Source organism: Cynara cardunculus (assembly GCF_001531365.2).
Source record: "Cynara cardunculus var. scolymus isolate 2C chromosome LG 2, CcrdV1, whole genome shotgun sequence".
Lineage (NCBI taxonomy): Eukaryota > Viridiplantae > Streptophyta > Magnoliopsida > Asterales > Asteraceae > Cynara > Cynara cardunculus.
In genome coordinates, this window is record NC_037529.1 from 67,153,749 (window position 1) to 67,170,145 (window position 16,397).

The 16,397-nt window shown below is 34.1% G+C and overlaps 1 protein-coding gene across 1 annotated transcript; it reads right to left on the bottom strand.

The window, feature by feature from the left end:
- Nucleotides 1–1,711: 1,711 nt before the first annotated feature.
- Nucleotides 1,712–13,638, bottom strand: LOC112504479 (probable leucine-rich repeat receptor-like serine/threonine-protein kinase At3g14840). The gene is made up of 24 exons (XM_025108421.1): nt 13,508–13,638; nt 13,265–13,424; nt 10,664–10,735; nt 10,505–10,576; nt 10,190–10,261; nt 10,024–10,095; nt 9,856–9,927; nt 9,705–9,776; nt 9,555–9,626; nt 9,403–9,471; nt 9,243–9,317; nt 8,087–8,158; nt 7,885–7,947; nt 6,101–6,166; nt 5,986–6,021; nt 5,848–5,888; nt 5,032–5,402; nt 4,603–4,795; nt 4,159–4,314; nt 3,967–4,076; nt 3,673–3,883; nt 2,653–2,890; nt 2,394–2,544; nt 1,712–2,319 (listed from the first exon to the last, which is right to left on the bottom strand). Exons 1-24 carry the CDS (start codon nt 13,587–13,589, stop codon nt 1,924–1,926), a joined length of 2,994 nt encoding a protein of 997 aa, XP_024964189.1. The 5' UTR covers nt 13,590–13,638; the 3' UTR covers nt 1,712–1,923.
- Between the last annotated feature and the right edge of the window lie 2,759 nt (nt 13,639–16,397).

Genomic DNA, 16,397 nt, shown 5'->3' on the forward strand with positions numbered 1-16,397 from the left:
TAAAATATAAAAAATCTAAAATATAATTAGGGGATAGTTATCGAATTCTAACAAAATAATTAATTATTATCCTTATAAAAAAATTATATTATTAAATCAAATATAAATTAAATCGTTATTGAACCTAAATTGAAATTATAATTAAAAAAGTTGAATTAGAAAATTACACAAAAAATAGAAATTTTAAATAGTTAATTTGATATTAATATCGATATATTTTTGTCAAATTTTTTATGATATCTTCAAATTTATATTTTATTCAAAAATAAAAACATTATCGCTTTTTCAAAATCACATAAGATCATATTATAACATCGACTGAAATAAAGAATAAAATAAAATATTAAAATCAAGATACATCTCACTGCATTGCGTAAATATCATCCTTTTATATATATATATATATATATATATATATATGTGTGTGTGTGTGTGTGTGTGTCAAATGCCCATGCATATTTATTACGTTTTATAATTAAGAGTTGAATCATCCATCTATTAAGAGACCCGGTATACTACTGTGTCAAACGACCATTATGTTATTTTAGTTGATAGAATATAATTTTTAATGTTTTAAAATTTTAAATTAATAGTACAATAATATATGGTAATGTATCAATTATTTATTGAATATCGTGAATTTATTAAATATTCAAACAACTTATTATCTGATTATTACATAGCTTTTAATAACAAAAACACATTAATATACTATCTTTCGTAAGACGTTTTATTACAATTAATTATCTGATTATTCAATGTTTTATTATTACTTTTAAAATGCATATCCAAACACCTTCTTATAATGCAACTCGTCTTAATATTTTATTATTACTTTTAAAACGCATATCCAAACACCTTAAAATGCTACTCGTCTTAATACAGGTATTGAGAGACGTAATAATCATCATGGAAACCAAGACATGGATCAAACTTACGAAATCTAAGGGTCCGTTTGGTTTGCAGAATTGTTTTTGAGGAATTTGGATTTCAATTTAGATTTGGATTGGAATAAATTTGAAATCATTGTTGTGTTTGGTTTGTAGGATTTGGATTCCATTATTTATAAAAAAAAATTATAAAATTAAATTACATTTTTATTAATTGACTATTACAAAACAAATGTTGTTAACATTTTTTAAAATATTGTTTCATACAATCCTACAAAATCTTATGTTTGTAGGATTTCAATTCAATCTTAAAATTTCAAATCCGAACAATCCAACAAACTAAACATGATATTGGAATGAATTTGAAATCCAAATTCTTTCAATTCCTACAAACCAAACTCCAATTTATTGGAATCAAGTATTTAATCCAAAAGCAGTTAACCAGTCATTTATTCAGCTCTAGTTTATTTAGATAACACATAAATAAGAACAATGTCATTTAGTTTTTCTTAAACATACATCTCAAAGAACCACAAAGGTGGTGCCTGATTGGTTTAAGCTTGACTCCAAAGGTCAAAAACACTAGGAGGTCCCAGGTTCAAATCCAATGAGAAATAAAAATCTCATTGTGGCCGCGGAGGTTCAAATGTGGTGACTCCGGGCTATCTGCAAAGCAGGTGATCGCCCTGAGATTAGTCAGCTCGCATATCGGGTTGGATATCCAGGTTAATAAAAAAAAAACATACATCTCAAAGACAATATCAATTAACAAACACATGTTATGTAATTTATATTACAAAGAATAGACTTGTCGTAATCTCAAAGACCAAAAATGTCTTTCGGTAATCTAAGAACTTCAGTAACGACCACATATGTAATCAAACTCAGACCAGACCAGACCAGATCAGATCAGACCAATATCGCTGAGGGGTGATAGATATAATCAAACTGCTAAGCTATAATAATATTATGCTAAAAAAATTCATCTCCTGTATCGTAAGTGTGATCGATTAAGAATAAGAACGAAACACACCTAAGATAACAACTTCTTCCCGTCGTCATCTCTCTTCTGCAGATATTCACTGAAACCATTAGCAGGGTACAGATCGGCAGTAGAAGCTAACGAATCAGTGTACGGGATCGACATTTCCTCCATTCCGCTCTCGTTCATACCCACGAGTTGCTTCATCATTTTCTCGCGATCCATTTCACTCATCGAGATGCTTTGTCCAACAGCAAATTCCCGAGGGACTATTCTTCCTTCGAGCATGCTAACAACTGCTGACATTGCAGGCCTGTCGGTAGGAGAGATCGTAGTGCACAATAGAGCGAGATTTATAACTATCATCATCTCTTTGACGTCGTAGTCTGAACCCAACCTCGGATCAACTAGCTCCATCAAATTACCCTCATCTTTCAAATCAATGGCCTAAAATGGAGTGTGTAAGGGAAGATGATGAATGAATTCAAGTTTATAAGTTGGAAAAGGTGCATGTTAGGTACCCGATCAAGAAGAACAAAACGATTCTCCTTTGCCCTGTTGACAACATTAGCCATTCCGCTTACGATCTCTAAAAGGACGATGCCATAGCTATAGACATCGGCTTTATCCGTGAGGTAACCACGCAATGCGTATTCGGGAGCCATATATCCACTGAAAAATTGTAAAGAAAAGGGAAATTTTGAAGTGATCATTGCAACAATGGTTTTGAAAGATGGTCAAAACCATAAACAGGGCGTAAACTAGCGATAAACAACTCACTAAGTTCCAGCAACGCGGGTGCTTATATGGGTGTCGTCCTCTTCATCAAGCTTAGCCAAACCAAAATCAGAAATCTTGGCGTTTAAATCCTTATCGAGCAGCACGTTGGTCGCTTTGATGTCTCTATGCACAATCTTCAATCTTGATTCTTCATGGAGAAAAGACATCCCTCTCGCTATACCGATGCAGATCCTGTATCTTGTTGGCCAATCAAGTTCCAACTGCCATTGTTTAGGCCCTTCAATCCACAAGGTCAAATAATTTAGCAAAACAACGAACCTCGTGGCTCCTAAGAGAATGCTTACTTATGTTGTTTTATACGCATAAAAATGATCACTATAAGAAAATCAGGTTTATAGGACACCTAAAGTGTTTATAGGACCAAAAAATAAAATGTCTTATCTGAAAGTATTGCAACAAGTTTATAGGACACTTTTGGACGTAATAACAAGTTTTTTATGACTTCCTTAAAATAAAATGTTGTATTAGCTATTTTATAGGACATTTTTTGAGAAGTGTCCTGTAAACCCATCTTTTTGTAGGACCCTTATGTTTACAGGTTACTTTGTCAAATAGTGTCCTATAAAATAACTAATATGACACACTATTTTAAAAAAGTCCTAACTCCTAAAAACCTTGTTAAGATGCCCAAAAATGTCCTATAAACTTATTGCAACACTTTATTTTTTTGGTCCTATAAGGCACTCTATGAGGATACTTCAACAATTAAGGCGTCCTATAAACTCAATTTTGTAGTAGTGGATGCAAGAGAAAGACCAAGGAGGATAGAAAGTATGCTGTGAAGGGGTGAGGAGGAGGCCAAGGCCCTCCATACATCACATCCTACCCCCAGACCCTACTTCTGTGTGGGATACATTGGATTCTTTTGGTTTGGTTTATGTATTCCACTTAAAGAACCCTTATTCCGTTAGGAAGTCCCTCCTCGAGAGTCAAAATTTTGGAAACGGAAAGAAGTTACAAAATTTAATTGATTCCGAGGGATGAAAAGTGTATGCTTACCAAACAAAGCACGGGCAAGACTGTTGTTTTCCATGTATTCATACGCTAACAACAATTGGTTTCCTTCGATACAGCATCCATGCAGCTTCACAAGATGGGGGTGTTGCAAAGCAGATATCATGCCTAATTCATTCAAGAACTCCCTATTTCCTTGCCTTGATTTGGAAGAAAGCTGTTTCACAGCTATTAAAGTGCCATCCGGCAATACACCCTTCATGAAATACACAAATGCTAAGTTCCAACATGGTAGAAAAGTTTTTCAATATTCTGTGATCGAAGAAAGTAGTAAATCACCTTATAAACAGAGCCAAAACCACCTTCTCCAATCTTATTAGCATCATCGAAATTGTTCGTTGCATCTTTAATTTGCCGCAATGTAAATGAACCAGTTACACCAGCCAACTCTGTTGATCAGCAATGGGAACATGTAAGGAAAAAACTTTCGGAGAGATAAATCTAAAGAATATCGGGTTGGCACGTAAATACCTAAGTCCATAGTATCTCTGCGCCGCAAATAACCCCACCACCATAGAACTCCTAGAATTAGGATGATGATGCAAACTGCTCCAACCACAATTCCAGCCACAACCCCTCCAGACACACCATCTCCTGGTCCATCTTCTTGTGGCTCCACCGTAGAAGCTGAATAATCAAGCAAGCGAAGATAAAAACAATGACAGAGAGACAAACAAACGATAAAAGCCATTCAACAAAGAGAGATTCCAATGGAAGCACAAAAGAAACAGAAATATGTGAACTAATACATTTGTGCACATTGTTCCCATTTTGCATATCACAAACAAGTTTGAATTTGTTGTCAAGAAGAGCTTACTCCTTTTGGTGAACAACTATAATCGTCACAAATAATACAGTCAACTCAAAACCACGAACACCATCAATCACAAAACTCGGAGAAAGTTGACAGCTTACTTGAATTCACAGAAATAGCTGAAATAATAGGACCGTATACTCCTCGACTTGGGATATTGATTGTTCCTTTTCCAGCCCAATAAAGTCGGATTTCCAAAGTACTGGTAACATTTACAGAATGTGTACTCACATATGCTTTCCCAACCCCACCTGCTTTTTCACTGATGTCAAAATCCTTCTCCACCAGCACACCCTGACACAGTACCAACCATTTTTAGATAAACGATTAAGCTGCCAAAAAAGAACTAAACTGAATCCTACATCACGATATTTTACAGAAAAACACAACAGAAGCCCATCTTTTTTACTATAGCATTAACAGCCCCTCCCGAAAATTTTCTAGTTGGTTATTTGCTATTATACTGGATATTTCCAGTTCAGACACAACACTTGATCTTTTAGATAATATACATATATATGAGAATGTACCTGAATATAGATATCAAATACACGCCTCCCAAGGCTGCTATATGTTCCATCATCAGTAAAAAAGATCTCGGCAAAATGAAGGCTTACGTTATAGCTTCCTTCAGCCATACACAAACTATAATATGTCAAAGATAAGGCTGAGGCTCGTGCACTCTGGTACAATTCAGAGTTGTTCACCACCCTAGAAGTACTTGGAGGAAGATAATTGTCTTCACCATTATTATCCAGGAAGTGACCAGTATTGCTAAACCGCCATCGCCTATCAACCATAGAGAAATATGAAGCACCACCTGTCTCCACGTCAGCTTCATAATCCTTATTTTCATCCTCTAGTGCAGATCCACCACAGTTGATATATAGGGAGTAGAAAGCTGATCCAAAAATAGAAATAGGAAATCTAAATAGGCATTAACACATCAAGCTGAGATAAAGATTAAAACTCACCAGAAATCACAAAATGTAAACGATAAATTCCACAGCTAAACATTGAGAAACACATGCCTACAGATAGGCTAGTGATTACTGACAAAGAATCTGATGCCATTGTAAACAATCTACTTTATGGCTAAGTCACAACTAGATGAACTTTGTAAGCTAAAAACTTCCCTAGTTAAATCCATATCAATGAAAAGGACTAAAAACGGTACTTCCTCTTTGGAGCCATTGGCAGTCTTTATCTATATTTGATTTCTTGCGTTTATATCATTAATAATTTTTACTTAAGAAGAACATCATCAATGAGTTTAAATTGAATCAGAATAAACATGCCATATAAATTCACCAACATATGAGAAATAATATGAAAGTTTAACTTACTTCTTGGACAGCGGTAATCCTGCAAGCATGAGACCTCTTCACTGGTACAATAGTACAAAAACCAAAAGAGCATGACACACAGAAATGACATTCCCAAATCTTTATTTGGATAAAATAATTCATGGCACAGAAACTTACGACGTGTTATCCATTGAAAAGGCAGCAAACAAGTTTCTACAAGAAACCGCAAGATTAGCTGGTATAAGAAACACTTTGGAGATGATACTTTTGAGAAAGAAAGAGTTGCTCTTACCTTCTCCCATCCATACACCTTAACCCTTGTGAGCTTTCAAACGTAAAATTGTTGTATGAAAGATCACTGCAAGAACATTCACAACATCAGTCGATAAGTGTCTTTGAAGTCCAAAGTGGGAAGACCCTCCCTTCATGAAAGCTAGATAAAGAAATTAATGTTTAATAGATGGAGACATCGACTCGATTATGGTCTGTTACTCGGAAGTATACATGCCTCAATTAAAAGTTGCTCAAAAAGTTGAACCTTTTCGGTGGCAAGCTGGCACGTTCGTAACAGAATATCCAACATGGGGGAATAAATTATAGCATAATAAAGATGATGCCAATCGTATATATGTTCCCAGCGTCACAAACAAAAATTACATTCTTGCCTTCCACATAATCGAAAAGTTGAGGAAAAATATAAAAAAAGTTGTGTCTATGGAGGGTTTAATTTGACAACTTAAAACAGTAAATTTTCCAACAATTCGTATACCCCAGAAGGCTAGAATAAACAACAGTCTGGAAGTAGCTTTTTGTATCCATGAAGTAGAACTAATGATTGTGAAAACATACCAGAACACAGCAAGGGAAAGCATAGAAGGGTGATGCTGAAAGAGCATGAGAAGCACAATATGAAGTATTGACCTTAAGCTACACTATGTAGTGTTAGGATAAGCATTTTGCCCTTTATTTCTTAAGATGAGGGATCTTAAGGGATGGGTTCGTTTAGTACTTAGCATACCAAAGATAAGACCCTTCTCTTAAGTTCTGCCGAAAATGCCTTCCAATTCATCCACAAGACTGAACGAGACTTCCTCACGACTTCCAAAGTTGCTCAAGAAGTCTCACGGAGCAAGGAAAAGTTATGGTACATTTGCAATGAAATGCTCGCAAGTTCCATAGTTTCTTACCTAAGTCGTCGTGACATCCAAGTGACTTCTAAAGTCACTTATGTGAAAACGCAAACGACCTAGAATCCTATACCATCGAGATGGTGAGTGACTCCAGGTCGCCTTGAAGCCACTTACGACCAGTGATGGGTTTTTAGTGCCAAATTAGGGTAACATTTGTTGTAATCCTAAAAAAGTATTTTCTCCCTTGTTCATACACACACCACTATGATGCATTGTGAAAGTGATCCTCTCGGCTCCTCCGCCTGTGATTTTCCTGTTTTGGGTTTACACGTAAATCTCGGTGGACACTTCTATATCCCTACTTATGATGCATTTTATGTGGTTTTCCATGATTTGTTGCTTGTAGACTATAACTATATGCATGCTTATAATGCAATTATTGTTACTTAATTCCCAATCTGGTTTTTGTGAGCAATAGTTGATATTAGGAACTACATTGGTAATTTGGCCTCCCAGTCAGGGGTTCAATCCTCTCTAAAGGCGAGAAGGGTGTGTCAGCTTATTTGTTGCATTTTCTGTATATAAATATTATATACTTCAAAAAAAAGTGCAATCACTAGTGTGATTTGTGCCCCCTATTCATAACATGTTCCCTACACCAAACGCTTCACATATATATATATGCATGGAATGCAACACAAACGATAGAAACATAGTGTGATTTGTGCCCCTATTCATAACATGTTCCCTACACCAAACACTTCATATATATCTATATATATATATATATCTATATATATATATATCTATATATATATATATCTATATATATATATCTATATATATATATATATATATATGCATGGAATGCAACAAAACTATAGAAACAAGTATGACCCAACTGTACTTATTTTACTCGTACAAGTTTTATGGTAGACAGACTTACATGCTATCTGCTGAGGTCGTCCAATCAGGCACTCTTCCAGATAACATGTTTCCAGTAAGATAGCTGAAACATCAAAATAAAAATAGCACAATTCACCAATATACCTTGTTTCTTCCAAGCTGCTTGATCAGCTAAATACACTGCCAACCCAGTGAAAACAGTAATTATGTGGGATAGCAATACTTCAAAGTGAAATTCTTACATGAAGTCTGTTCGTGCTAGATCCCTGAACTCATCAGGAATGGATCCATTGAGCTTGTTAAAGCTGAGGTCTCTGCAAGAGTGAATGATGGCGTGAAATCATGTACAAAACAAACCAGAAATATTTCAATTTAATAGTCATTTCTTTCTTCTTAACACAGAAGAATTTAGTCAATAGCATTGGACCTTGGTACCACATTGCAATACCAAACAAATGTGCTTAAAGTTGTTATCAGTTGAATTGTTGAAGACAGCCAATAGCATTGGACCTTGGTACCATATAAAACACTAAGAGGTGCAAGAACCAATAGCATATAACAAATGGCCATTTAATTTTTCATTTTCTTCTTCGATGTAATTAGTTAATACATATGGGCCCTTGTTATCGATCAATTCTTTTTGGCTCTTACTATATAACAAAAGAATTTAGTATTTTTATGTACTACCTTCTTTGGACTACTACTAGATGCTAAAGAAAGTGGGCCCCTAGTATTTTTGGGCTTTGAGAAGACGACCGTTCCCAGGAACGACCTTATGGCTGTTACTAATTTTCAGAGCCTACACCTTGTAGTTTGCCTAATTAAGAAGTGTATTTTCCACCAAGAAAGCAAAAGGGGGCATAGGTAGAGATGACTAAGAGAAGGCGGCAATACCCTTTAATTTATGCTAAAAGGGGGCAGTGGAAAGAATATTCCAAAAAGGCACGTATTTGTGAGAGAGATAAGATAATGGCGGATTTAAATGGACTAGCCATTTGAGGTGGTTCTTTGTGGTCGATTTTTCCTGTTGAACAGAAGAATACCCAATGAACGAAATTGGCCTAGTGGTATCTTGGTCTTTGGCCTCCAAGGAGGAGCACCAAAAGTGACGAGGGTGTGTAAGTTTATTTGTTGCATTTTGTGGTATATGAATATTATATACTTCAAAAGAAAAAAAAAAGAATACCCAATGAAATGGTCATGACCACTAGCAAAGATCTTAAGGGCTTGGTATGGAATGTGCTCAAAATGTACTAGCACATTCAAATGCAGGCAGCAAAAAAAGAAGTTACCTAGAATCTTCCTTTTTATTGATTAGATAACATACCGGCTTATGTCAATGAAATTTTTTTTCCTTTATAACATTGATAATTAGAGGAAAAGGTAAAAATTACTAACAGAACTTTCAGAGTGCTTCGGTGGGAAGCAAGGGATTTTGGTAACTCGCCAATTAGATTGCAATTCCTCAAGATCCTGGTAAGATTGAAGTTATAATGCATTAAAAGAAGAAACTGGTAGAAGTCTATTATGAAAAGCGTTAGAAAGTGATTCAACTCACAGGTTCTTGAAACTTGTATTAGTAAAGGATGGAAAAAGTGTCTCTGGTCCTCCCAAGTCGCTGATTCTCCTGCATTTCTTGATTCTGTCAATACACATACTTGACCAAAATTGCATGTAAAACAAATAGATGATGTATGACGAATTACTGACAAGTCTGATAAATTTGCCAAGCGAGTAAAGTTAACAGGTATTGGTCCCTCCAATCCACTGGCCTGCATACTCCTGCCATTCAGAAACTTTGATTCAATCTAATTGCTATATACAAGAAGTGGAAAATTAAACAATAGGCAAATGTCTCACAAGGTCTCTAGACGCGGCCATCCTCCAATAAAATCAGGGATCTTCCCAGAGAAATTGTTACTGCTGATCCGACTGCGAAGGGAATGGAAATAAATGGTTAGTTTTGTCGGGCCAAATAAAGAATAATCAAATCCAACCAGGTAGAACTCACAATTGCTTCAACGTGATCAGATTTGCAAGTGATGGAGGCAACTCCCCAGTAAAATAGTTGCCGTTCAGCAATCTACGATAAAAAGTAACACCCGTGTACATGGTCGATAGGATGATGAGATAAACAAAAGCATCAACAATACTACCAACAAAATTCATGAAGTCTTACAAGCTCTCAATGCTTGATAGGTCACCAAGTTCCTCGGGAATTCTTCCAGACATCAGATTGTCCTCTACATTTCTAAATGAACAATAGAACTGAAACCATAAATCAACAGCAAACAGAGTTTAAGATTACAATAACTTACAGAGATAACAGGTAATTAGAAGTTTACAGAGTTTTGAGTGTGGTAATATTTCCAAGTTCCTTTGGGATTGATCCATTTAATCGATTCGCGAGAAGAGAACTGCAAAGATTTAAACGCATGTCATCTTAAACATCACAACGCAACACATATTCCCCACAATAAGTTTTTTGATGTCAAACTATTACTTTAAAGTGCAAATGCGATCCAATTGCGTTTCAAAATCAAAACCTTGTTGAAAACCATCTCAACATTGAGATCAAAAAGTAAAATTTGACATCCAAAGTCAAGCTATTCTATCTATGAACTAAACCCATATGTTAAAGATTATTGATAAAGAAGTACATGTTTACAATCTGCTCCATGGAACCCCATTCTGGAGGGATGTTACCACTGAGAAGGTTGCGAGTTAAGTCTCTGTAGGAATGAAACACACAAATCAATAACTGAATACAGATATTGGAAGTTAAATTAACCAACAACAAAAGGAAGAAGGGAGTGTACAGAATTTGGAGGTAACGGAGCTTGACGAGTTCCGGCGGGAGAGTGCCTTGCAGGTTTTGCCCTTTAAGACTTCTGCATCTCGTACCAACAAAAAGACCATTAAAATAACATTAAGTTGCTCTTTTTTCAATGATTCAGAAACCCTAATTTTGTAATCAATTCATACTTCAAAAACTTGAAACCCATTCGTTTTTTCTTTCAGAGAAGGAGTTCGCCAACTCCAAGAAGAAGCACAAATTGCCATTTTTGTTGCTTCCTTGCGAATTGCAATTGGGTTTTAGATATAGCAATTAGAATCTAATTCGGTTTACACTTTGCAATCCGGGTTTAGATTATAGCAATCAAAACCTGATAACAGAAAGGATGTTGGCCGTTGAGTTTGAATCAAAGTGATCATGATGAAATATGAATGTCTTTTAAATTACTGAATTGGTTCCCAAGGTTTGTTATTTGTTACGGAAATGATCCTTTATCTTCATTTATCACAAAAGAACCCTTCATCTATTCTATTTGTTTTGAATTTGGTCCCTCACTCTAACGTCCATTCACCATTCATGTTTAAGCATGAGGGTGAAATTGTAATTTAACAGCTTTTCTTTATTTTAAGATTCTTTTTGACAAACTTCTATATAGTAGGGGCCAAAATACTATATTAATACTATTTTTTGTCTTTTTGTTTTTTATCAATTAGTTATTTTTATACCAAATAAATTTGAGTCGGATATATGTCAATTTCCTCAACATCTCAAGCATGAAAATTTTCCGACGTGATACCTTCTCCTCTTTCAGAAATTTGACTGCTGTGAACCTTCTCCCATTTCGGAAACTTCTCCGATGTGAACCTTCTCCCATATAAGAAACTTCTCCGATGAAACAGTTTATACCTCCATCCCTATTCAGGTTGCTTAGATCGATGTTTGATATCCTTTCAGATTTGGATTCATCTGATACGACAGTCGCAGCGCCATTGCAAGTGGTAGTGGTCAGCTAGAGAAGAGGTTGGGTGCGGTTGGGGTGTTGGTCTCAGGTGGATGGAAGGGAATGACGCAGTGAGGTATTGGTCTCAGGTGGATGGGAGGGAATGACGTAGTGGGGTATCGGTCTTAAGTTGTAGCGAGAAGAGGGTGGCGATATGGTACAAAAGGACTGAGTGATGACTGGTGACGGTTTAAAAGAAGACTATATGTTGACGTTGACCGATGATGTTGACCGAGGACGAAGACGTCCATGGGACGGATGCAAAAAACATGTGACTCAATATTTTTCGTTTAAAAAACTTAAAATGATAAAAAAAAAAAAAAAAAAAAAAAAAGTTGAAATTTACTCTTAGTATAGTTACATTTTGGCCCCTGCTTTATAAAGGTTCGTCAAAAAGAATATTAAAATAAAACAAAAGTTATTAAATTACAAACTTACCCTTGTGATTAACGGAAATAATGGACGGACGTTAAGATATGATGAATTGCATAACTGGAGGGTATTTTTGTAATAAATCCATAATTTACTCTTTATTTTATTATTGATTGGAAATTATATTTATTAATTTTACAAATTTTATTTATATGTTTTATGCAGATAATGTATTGATTTCAATGCTTAAATACATATCATTTTTTTTTATGTGTGATGTAATGTAAGTCTTTTTATATAATGAAATCTTGGTCTTACATAATAAAATAATTTAAGACTTTAGACTTCGGATCATCAAACTGTTTTCATGAGACCTGTGAGACCACCTTTTTATACTTGAAACTTCACAGCAAAACATTATGAAGGTAAAAAAAAGCCGAACTTTCACAACAAAAGTTTTTTTTACCTTCACAGCGTTTTACTGTATTGTTTCAAGTATAAAAAAAATAGTCTCACGGGTCTCATCATTTTTACAAAAAAGTTCAAAATTAAAGAGTAAAAAAGACATGTAGATAAGGTTGATTTCAAATCACTTTAATTAATCCTACAAAATATCGTCATGACAAAAGGAGAAAAGCATATTTCTGATAAAATAAGACAATTGGACAATTTAAAAGATATCGACAATCATACTTGTACATCAACAATTATTAGATTTATTTACGTCAACTTCAGTTATGATAATGTTAAAATATTGCTAATTATTTTCACCTAAACCATTTTTTATGCGTAAAAATCCAAAATCCAAAAAAAAACTCTTTTTAAATAAAATAAATCCGATTATTTTATAAATTTCGGTTGCTATTTTGCAATCATATTATAGTAATTATAACATAAAAGACTTTTGGTCTAGTGGTATCGTAGCTTTTAACTTCCTAAGAGATCAGAGGGTTCAAACATCACCATAGATGAGGAGGGTGTGAGTTTATTTGTTGATTTGTCGTATATGAAAATTATATACTTCAAAAAAAACTTTATTATATAATAAATTTGTATGCTAACATTAATATTTGATAGCCATTTTTTGGCTGTATGAGACTCAAATCAAACAAAAAGAAGTATGACCGAAAAAACATTTAAAAAAAACTTAAGCGAGTATAATTTTGACAGTCTAATTTGAAAGTTAAACAGGTTCTTAGTTGTTTGACGAATATCTTGTATAGTAATTCACCAAAGAGAGTAGAAGATTACATGGTGACGATATTGCAGTTTGTGACGTTTGATGAACAAGAGACGTTATTCTCAAAAGTGTTGTTAGTAACAACGCCCCAATTTCCTGTTCCGCCACACGGATCCTCGTTGAAATCCCAATCTGTACGCAACTTCCTTCCGATGTCCCTCAACGCCTCCACTGCCATAAAATTGAAACCGAGAACATTAAGTATCAGATACTGAGTTGATGTATGCTTGCAGACATGTTCGTATCGTAAATACCTTCATCAGAGGGAAGACACGTTGTGTTAATGGACGCAAAACTAAAAGGGAGTAACAGAAGGCATAGAATTCCGAACAACATGTTGACGTAATTTAGGCGATGAACGAAGAAGAGGTGACCAAATTATGCATGATTATATAATGGGGAGAGGATTGAAATTTAGTGTTCACTATAAACCAAATGCAACGAAGACTTTTAGTAACGTTGATTCCTAAATCACTGTCACATGTCGCTTTCAATGTGCCCACTAATTTCAATATTTAATTTCATGTTATAAAAACATTATATTGGAATTCTAGGAAATCTTTGAGAACTGGTGTATCATGTGTTATTTGTTTTATATTGTAAAACTAAAAGTATATGTAAAAAAATTTCATATTGTGAACCAAATATATATGAAAGAAACACATTGTGAAACAAAAATATGTTAATCAATACATTAAATACTATTCTTAAATGAAAAAGAAATAATATGAAACAAACCCTTAAGGTAGAAGTTTTCATGCTGGTGGTATATATATTTATATACATATATATATATATATATATACACATAAAAATAATTAAAGTTTGTATGGTAGAGCCCTCTCCCTATCACCAAGAGGATGTTCTTTTATATATTTATATACATACATACATATATATATATATACACACACGCACACATAAAATATATATCCCCTTGTGGTTGAGCCATATTTATATCTTCTTATAGCCACGAAGGTTTAAATATGGTGACTCTGGTCTATCTGAAACTGGATGGTCGTCTTGAAATTAGTCGGTTTATATAACGGATTGGATATTTAGATCAATAAAAAAAATGTAAATTCTATACGGTAGAGCCCTATCCATAAAAGTAATGCAAGTTTTGTACGGTAAACCTATCCCTATCACCCAGAGGATGTTCTTTATATATATTATATATATATATATATATAGGGGTCTAATCAAATGAGAACTAATTAGTTTGTGGTAACTGTGAGAACCAATATTAACCACAAATCAATAGATAAATTAGAAAATTTATAATTTTGGTAATTTTGAATTAAAATATTAATGCAAGGATATTTTTGGTATTTTAAAACTTTCCTCCCTCCTCTCTTCTCTCTCCGGCCACCATCCTCCGGCCACTGTCTGCCGGCCACCGTCCTCCGGTGATACTACAATGGTATCACAATGCATCATATATGTGCTTGGGTATCACATTGATGTCGTTTGTGTGGTCGATCGAAGATGTAACACAGTGGTATCACTATGCATCTTATATATGATTAGGTATCACAATGTATCTTTTGTTTAACAGAGTCAATATTTTTAGGTATCACAGTGGTATCACCGGAGGACGGTGGTAGGAGGCCGGAGAACGGTGGCCGGAGAGAGAAGAGAGGAGAGAGGAGAGTTTTAAAATACCAAAAATATCCTTGCATTAAGATTTTAATTTAAAATTACCAAATTTATAAATTTCCTAATTTATCTATTGATTTGTGGTTAATATTGGTTCTCACAGTTACCACAAACAACTCAGTTCTCCCTTGAATAGGCCCCTATATATATATATATATATGTGTGTGTGTGTACACACATAAAAATAATGAAAGTTTGGTATGGTATAGCCCTATCCCTATCACCCAGAGGATGTTCTTTTATATATATATATATATATATATATATATATAGATATAGACTCGTAAGATCAATTCTCAACCTTTGTATTAGATCTACAATATGAACATTCATAATCACAAAATTGTCATCGTACAAATATAAACCATTAGATCATTAACTTATAAAATTGATCAATGAATATAAATTGGTCTTACGAATCTTACGGGTCTCACGAAAAACTCTTAGTCTCACATGAACCCAACTGTATATATACATATATGTGGACACACATAGAAATAATGCAAGTTTTGTATGGTAGAGCCCTATCCCTATCACCCAGAGGATGTCCCTGCTTGCTGCCTATCTTGACCACTAGTCTTTAAAAAAAAAAGTTATTTTATAACTTATCTTTTAATTTTCTTTTTCTAATAATCAAACTTCATTTTTTATTAAAAAAAAAACTATAAGGTTTGTATGTTTGGTATCTCAAATGCAATGTACTTCTATTATGTCCAATAAATTAACACTTTGTAATAATTTAGAGTCTTATTGTTTAATAAATTAACCATTTTATTTTATAGGTGTATGTCATGAAAAGTATTAAATGACCATTACGAGTCTCATCTACATGACTTAAGCAAAGAGTCTTTGACCGAGCAGTATCGTAGTCTTTGGCCTCCTTAGATGTCAGAGTTTCAAACCTCACCAAAGATAAGAAGAGTGTGTAAGTTTATTTGTTGTGTTTGTCATATATAAATATTACATACTTAAAAAAATAGAAATATCAGTTAAAACTTCTATTGAAAATTATCAATGAACATTATCATCAAAACGAGAATCATTTATTGGTCATCGGTCCAATCATATCCTGTAAAAGAAGAAATCAGAGGTATGAAATTGATTTAGAATATAGGAAACTACCAAATCCATTAAAATATTAAAAGCTTATTGACAATTCAAAAAGTGTTCAAGAACGAGTAGGTAATTGATATTCATTAAACAAAGAAAATTATGAAGGATCATTCGTGGTCGTTTTCTAACCATATTCAATAACAGAGAATAACACGTAGTTGATGACATGTTGCATAACAGTGAAAAAACTTCTTTTGATAATCCATAAAATTGTGATAACCTTGAGAATTAATGTATCATGTACGTAACAACTCGTTCAACAACAGGGATAGAAAATGGAACTTGTGAGCTCCTTACAAGTATTAAGTTGTGGACTACCAATAACTTCTACCATGATTTTAAACTGGATTGGAAGGACATAAATGCAATTTT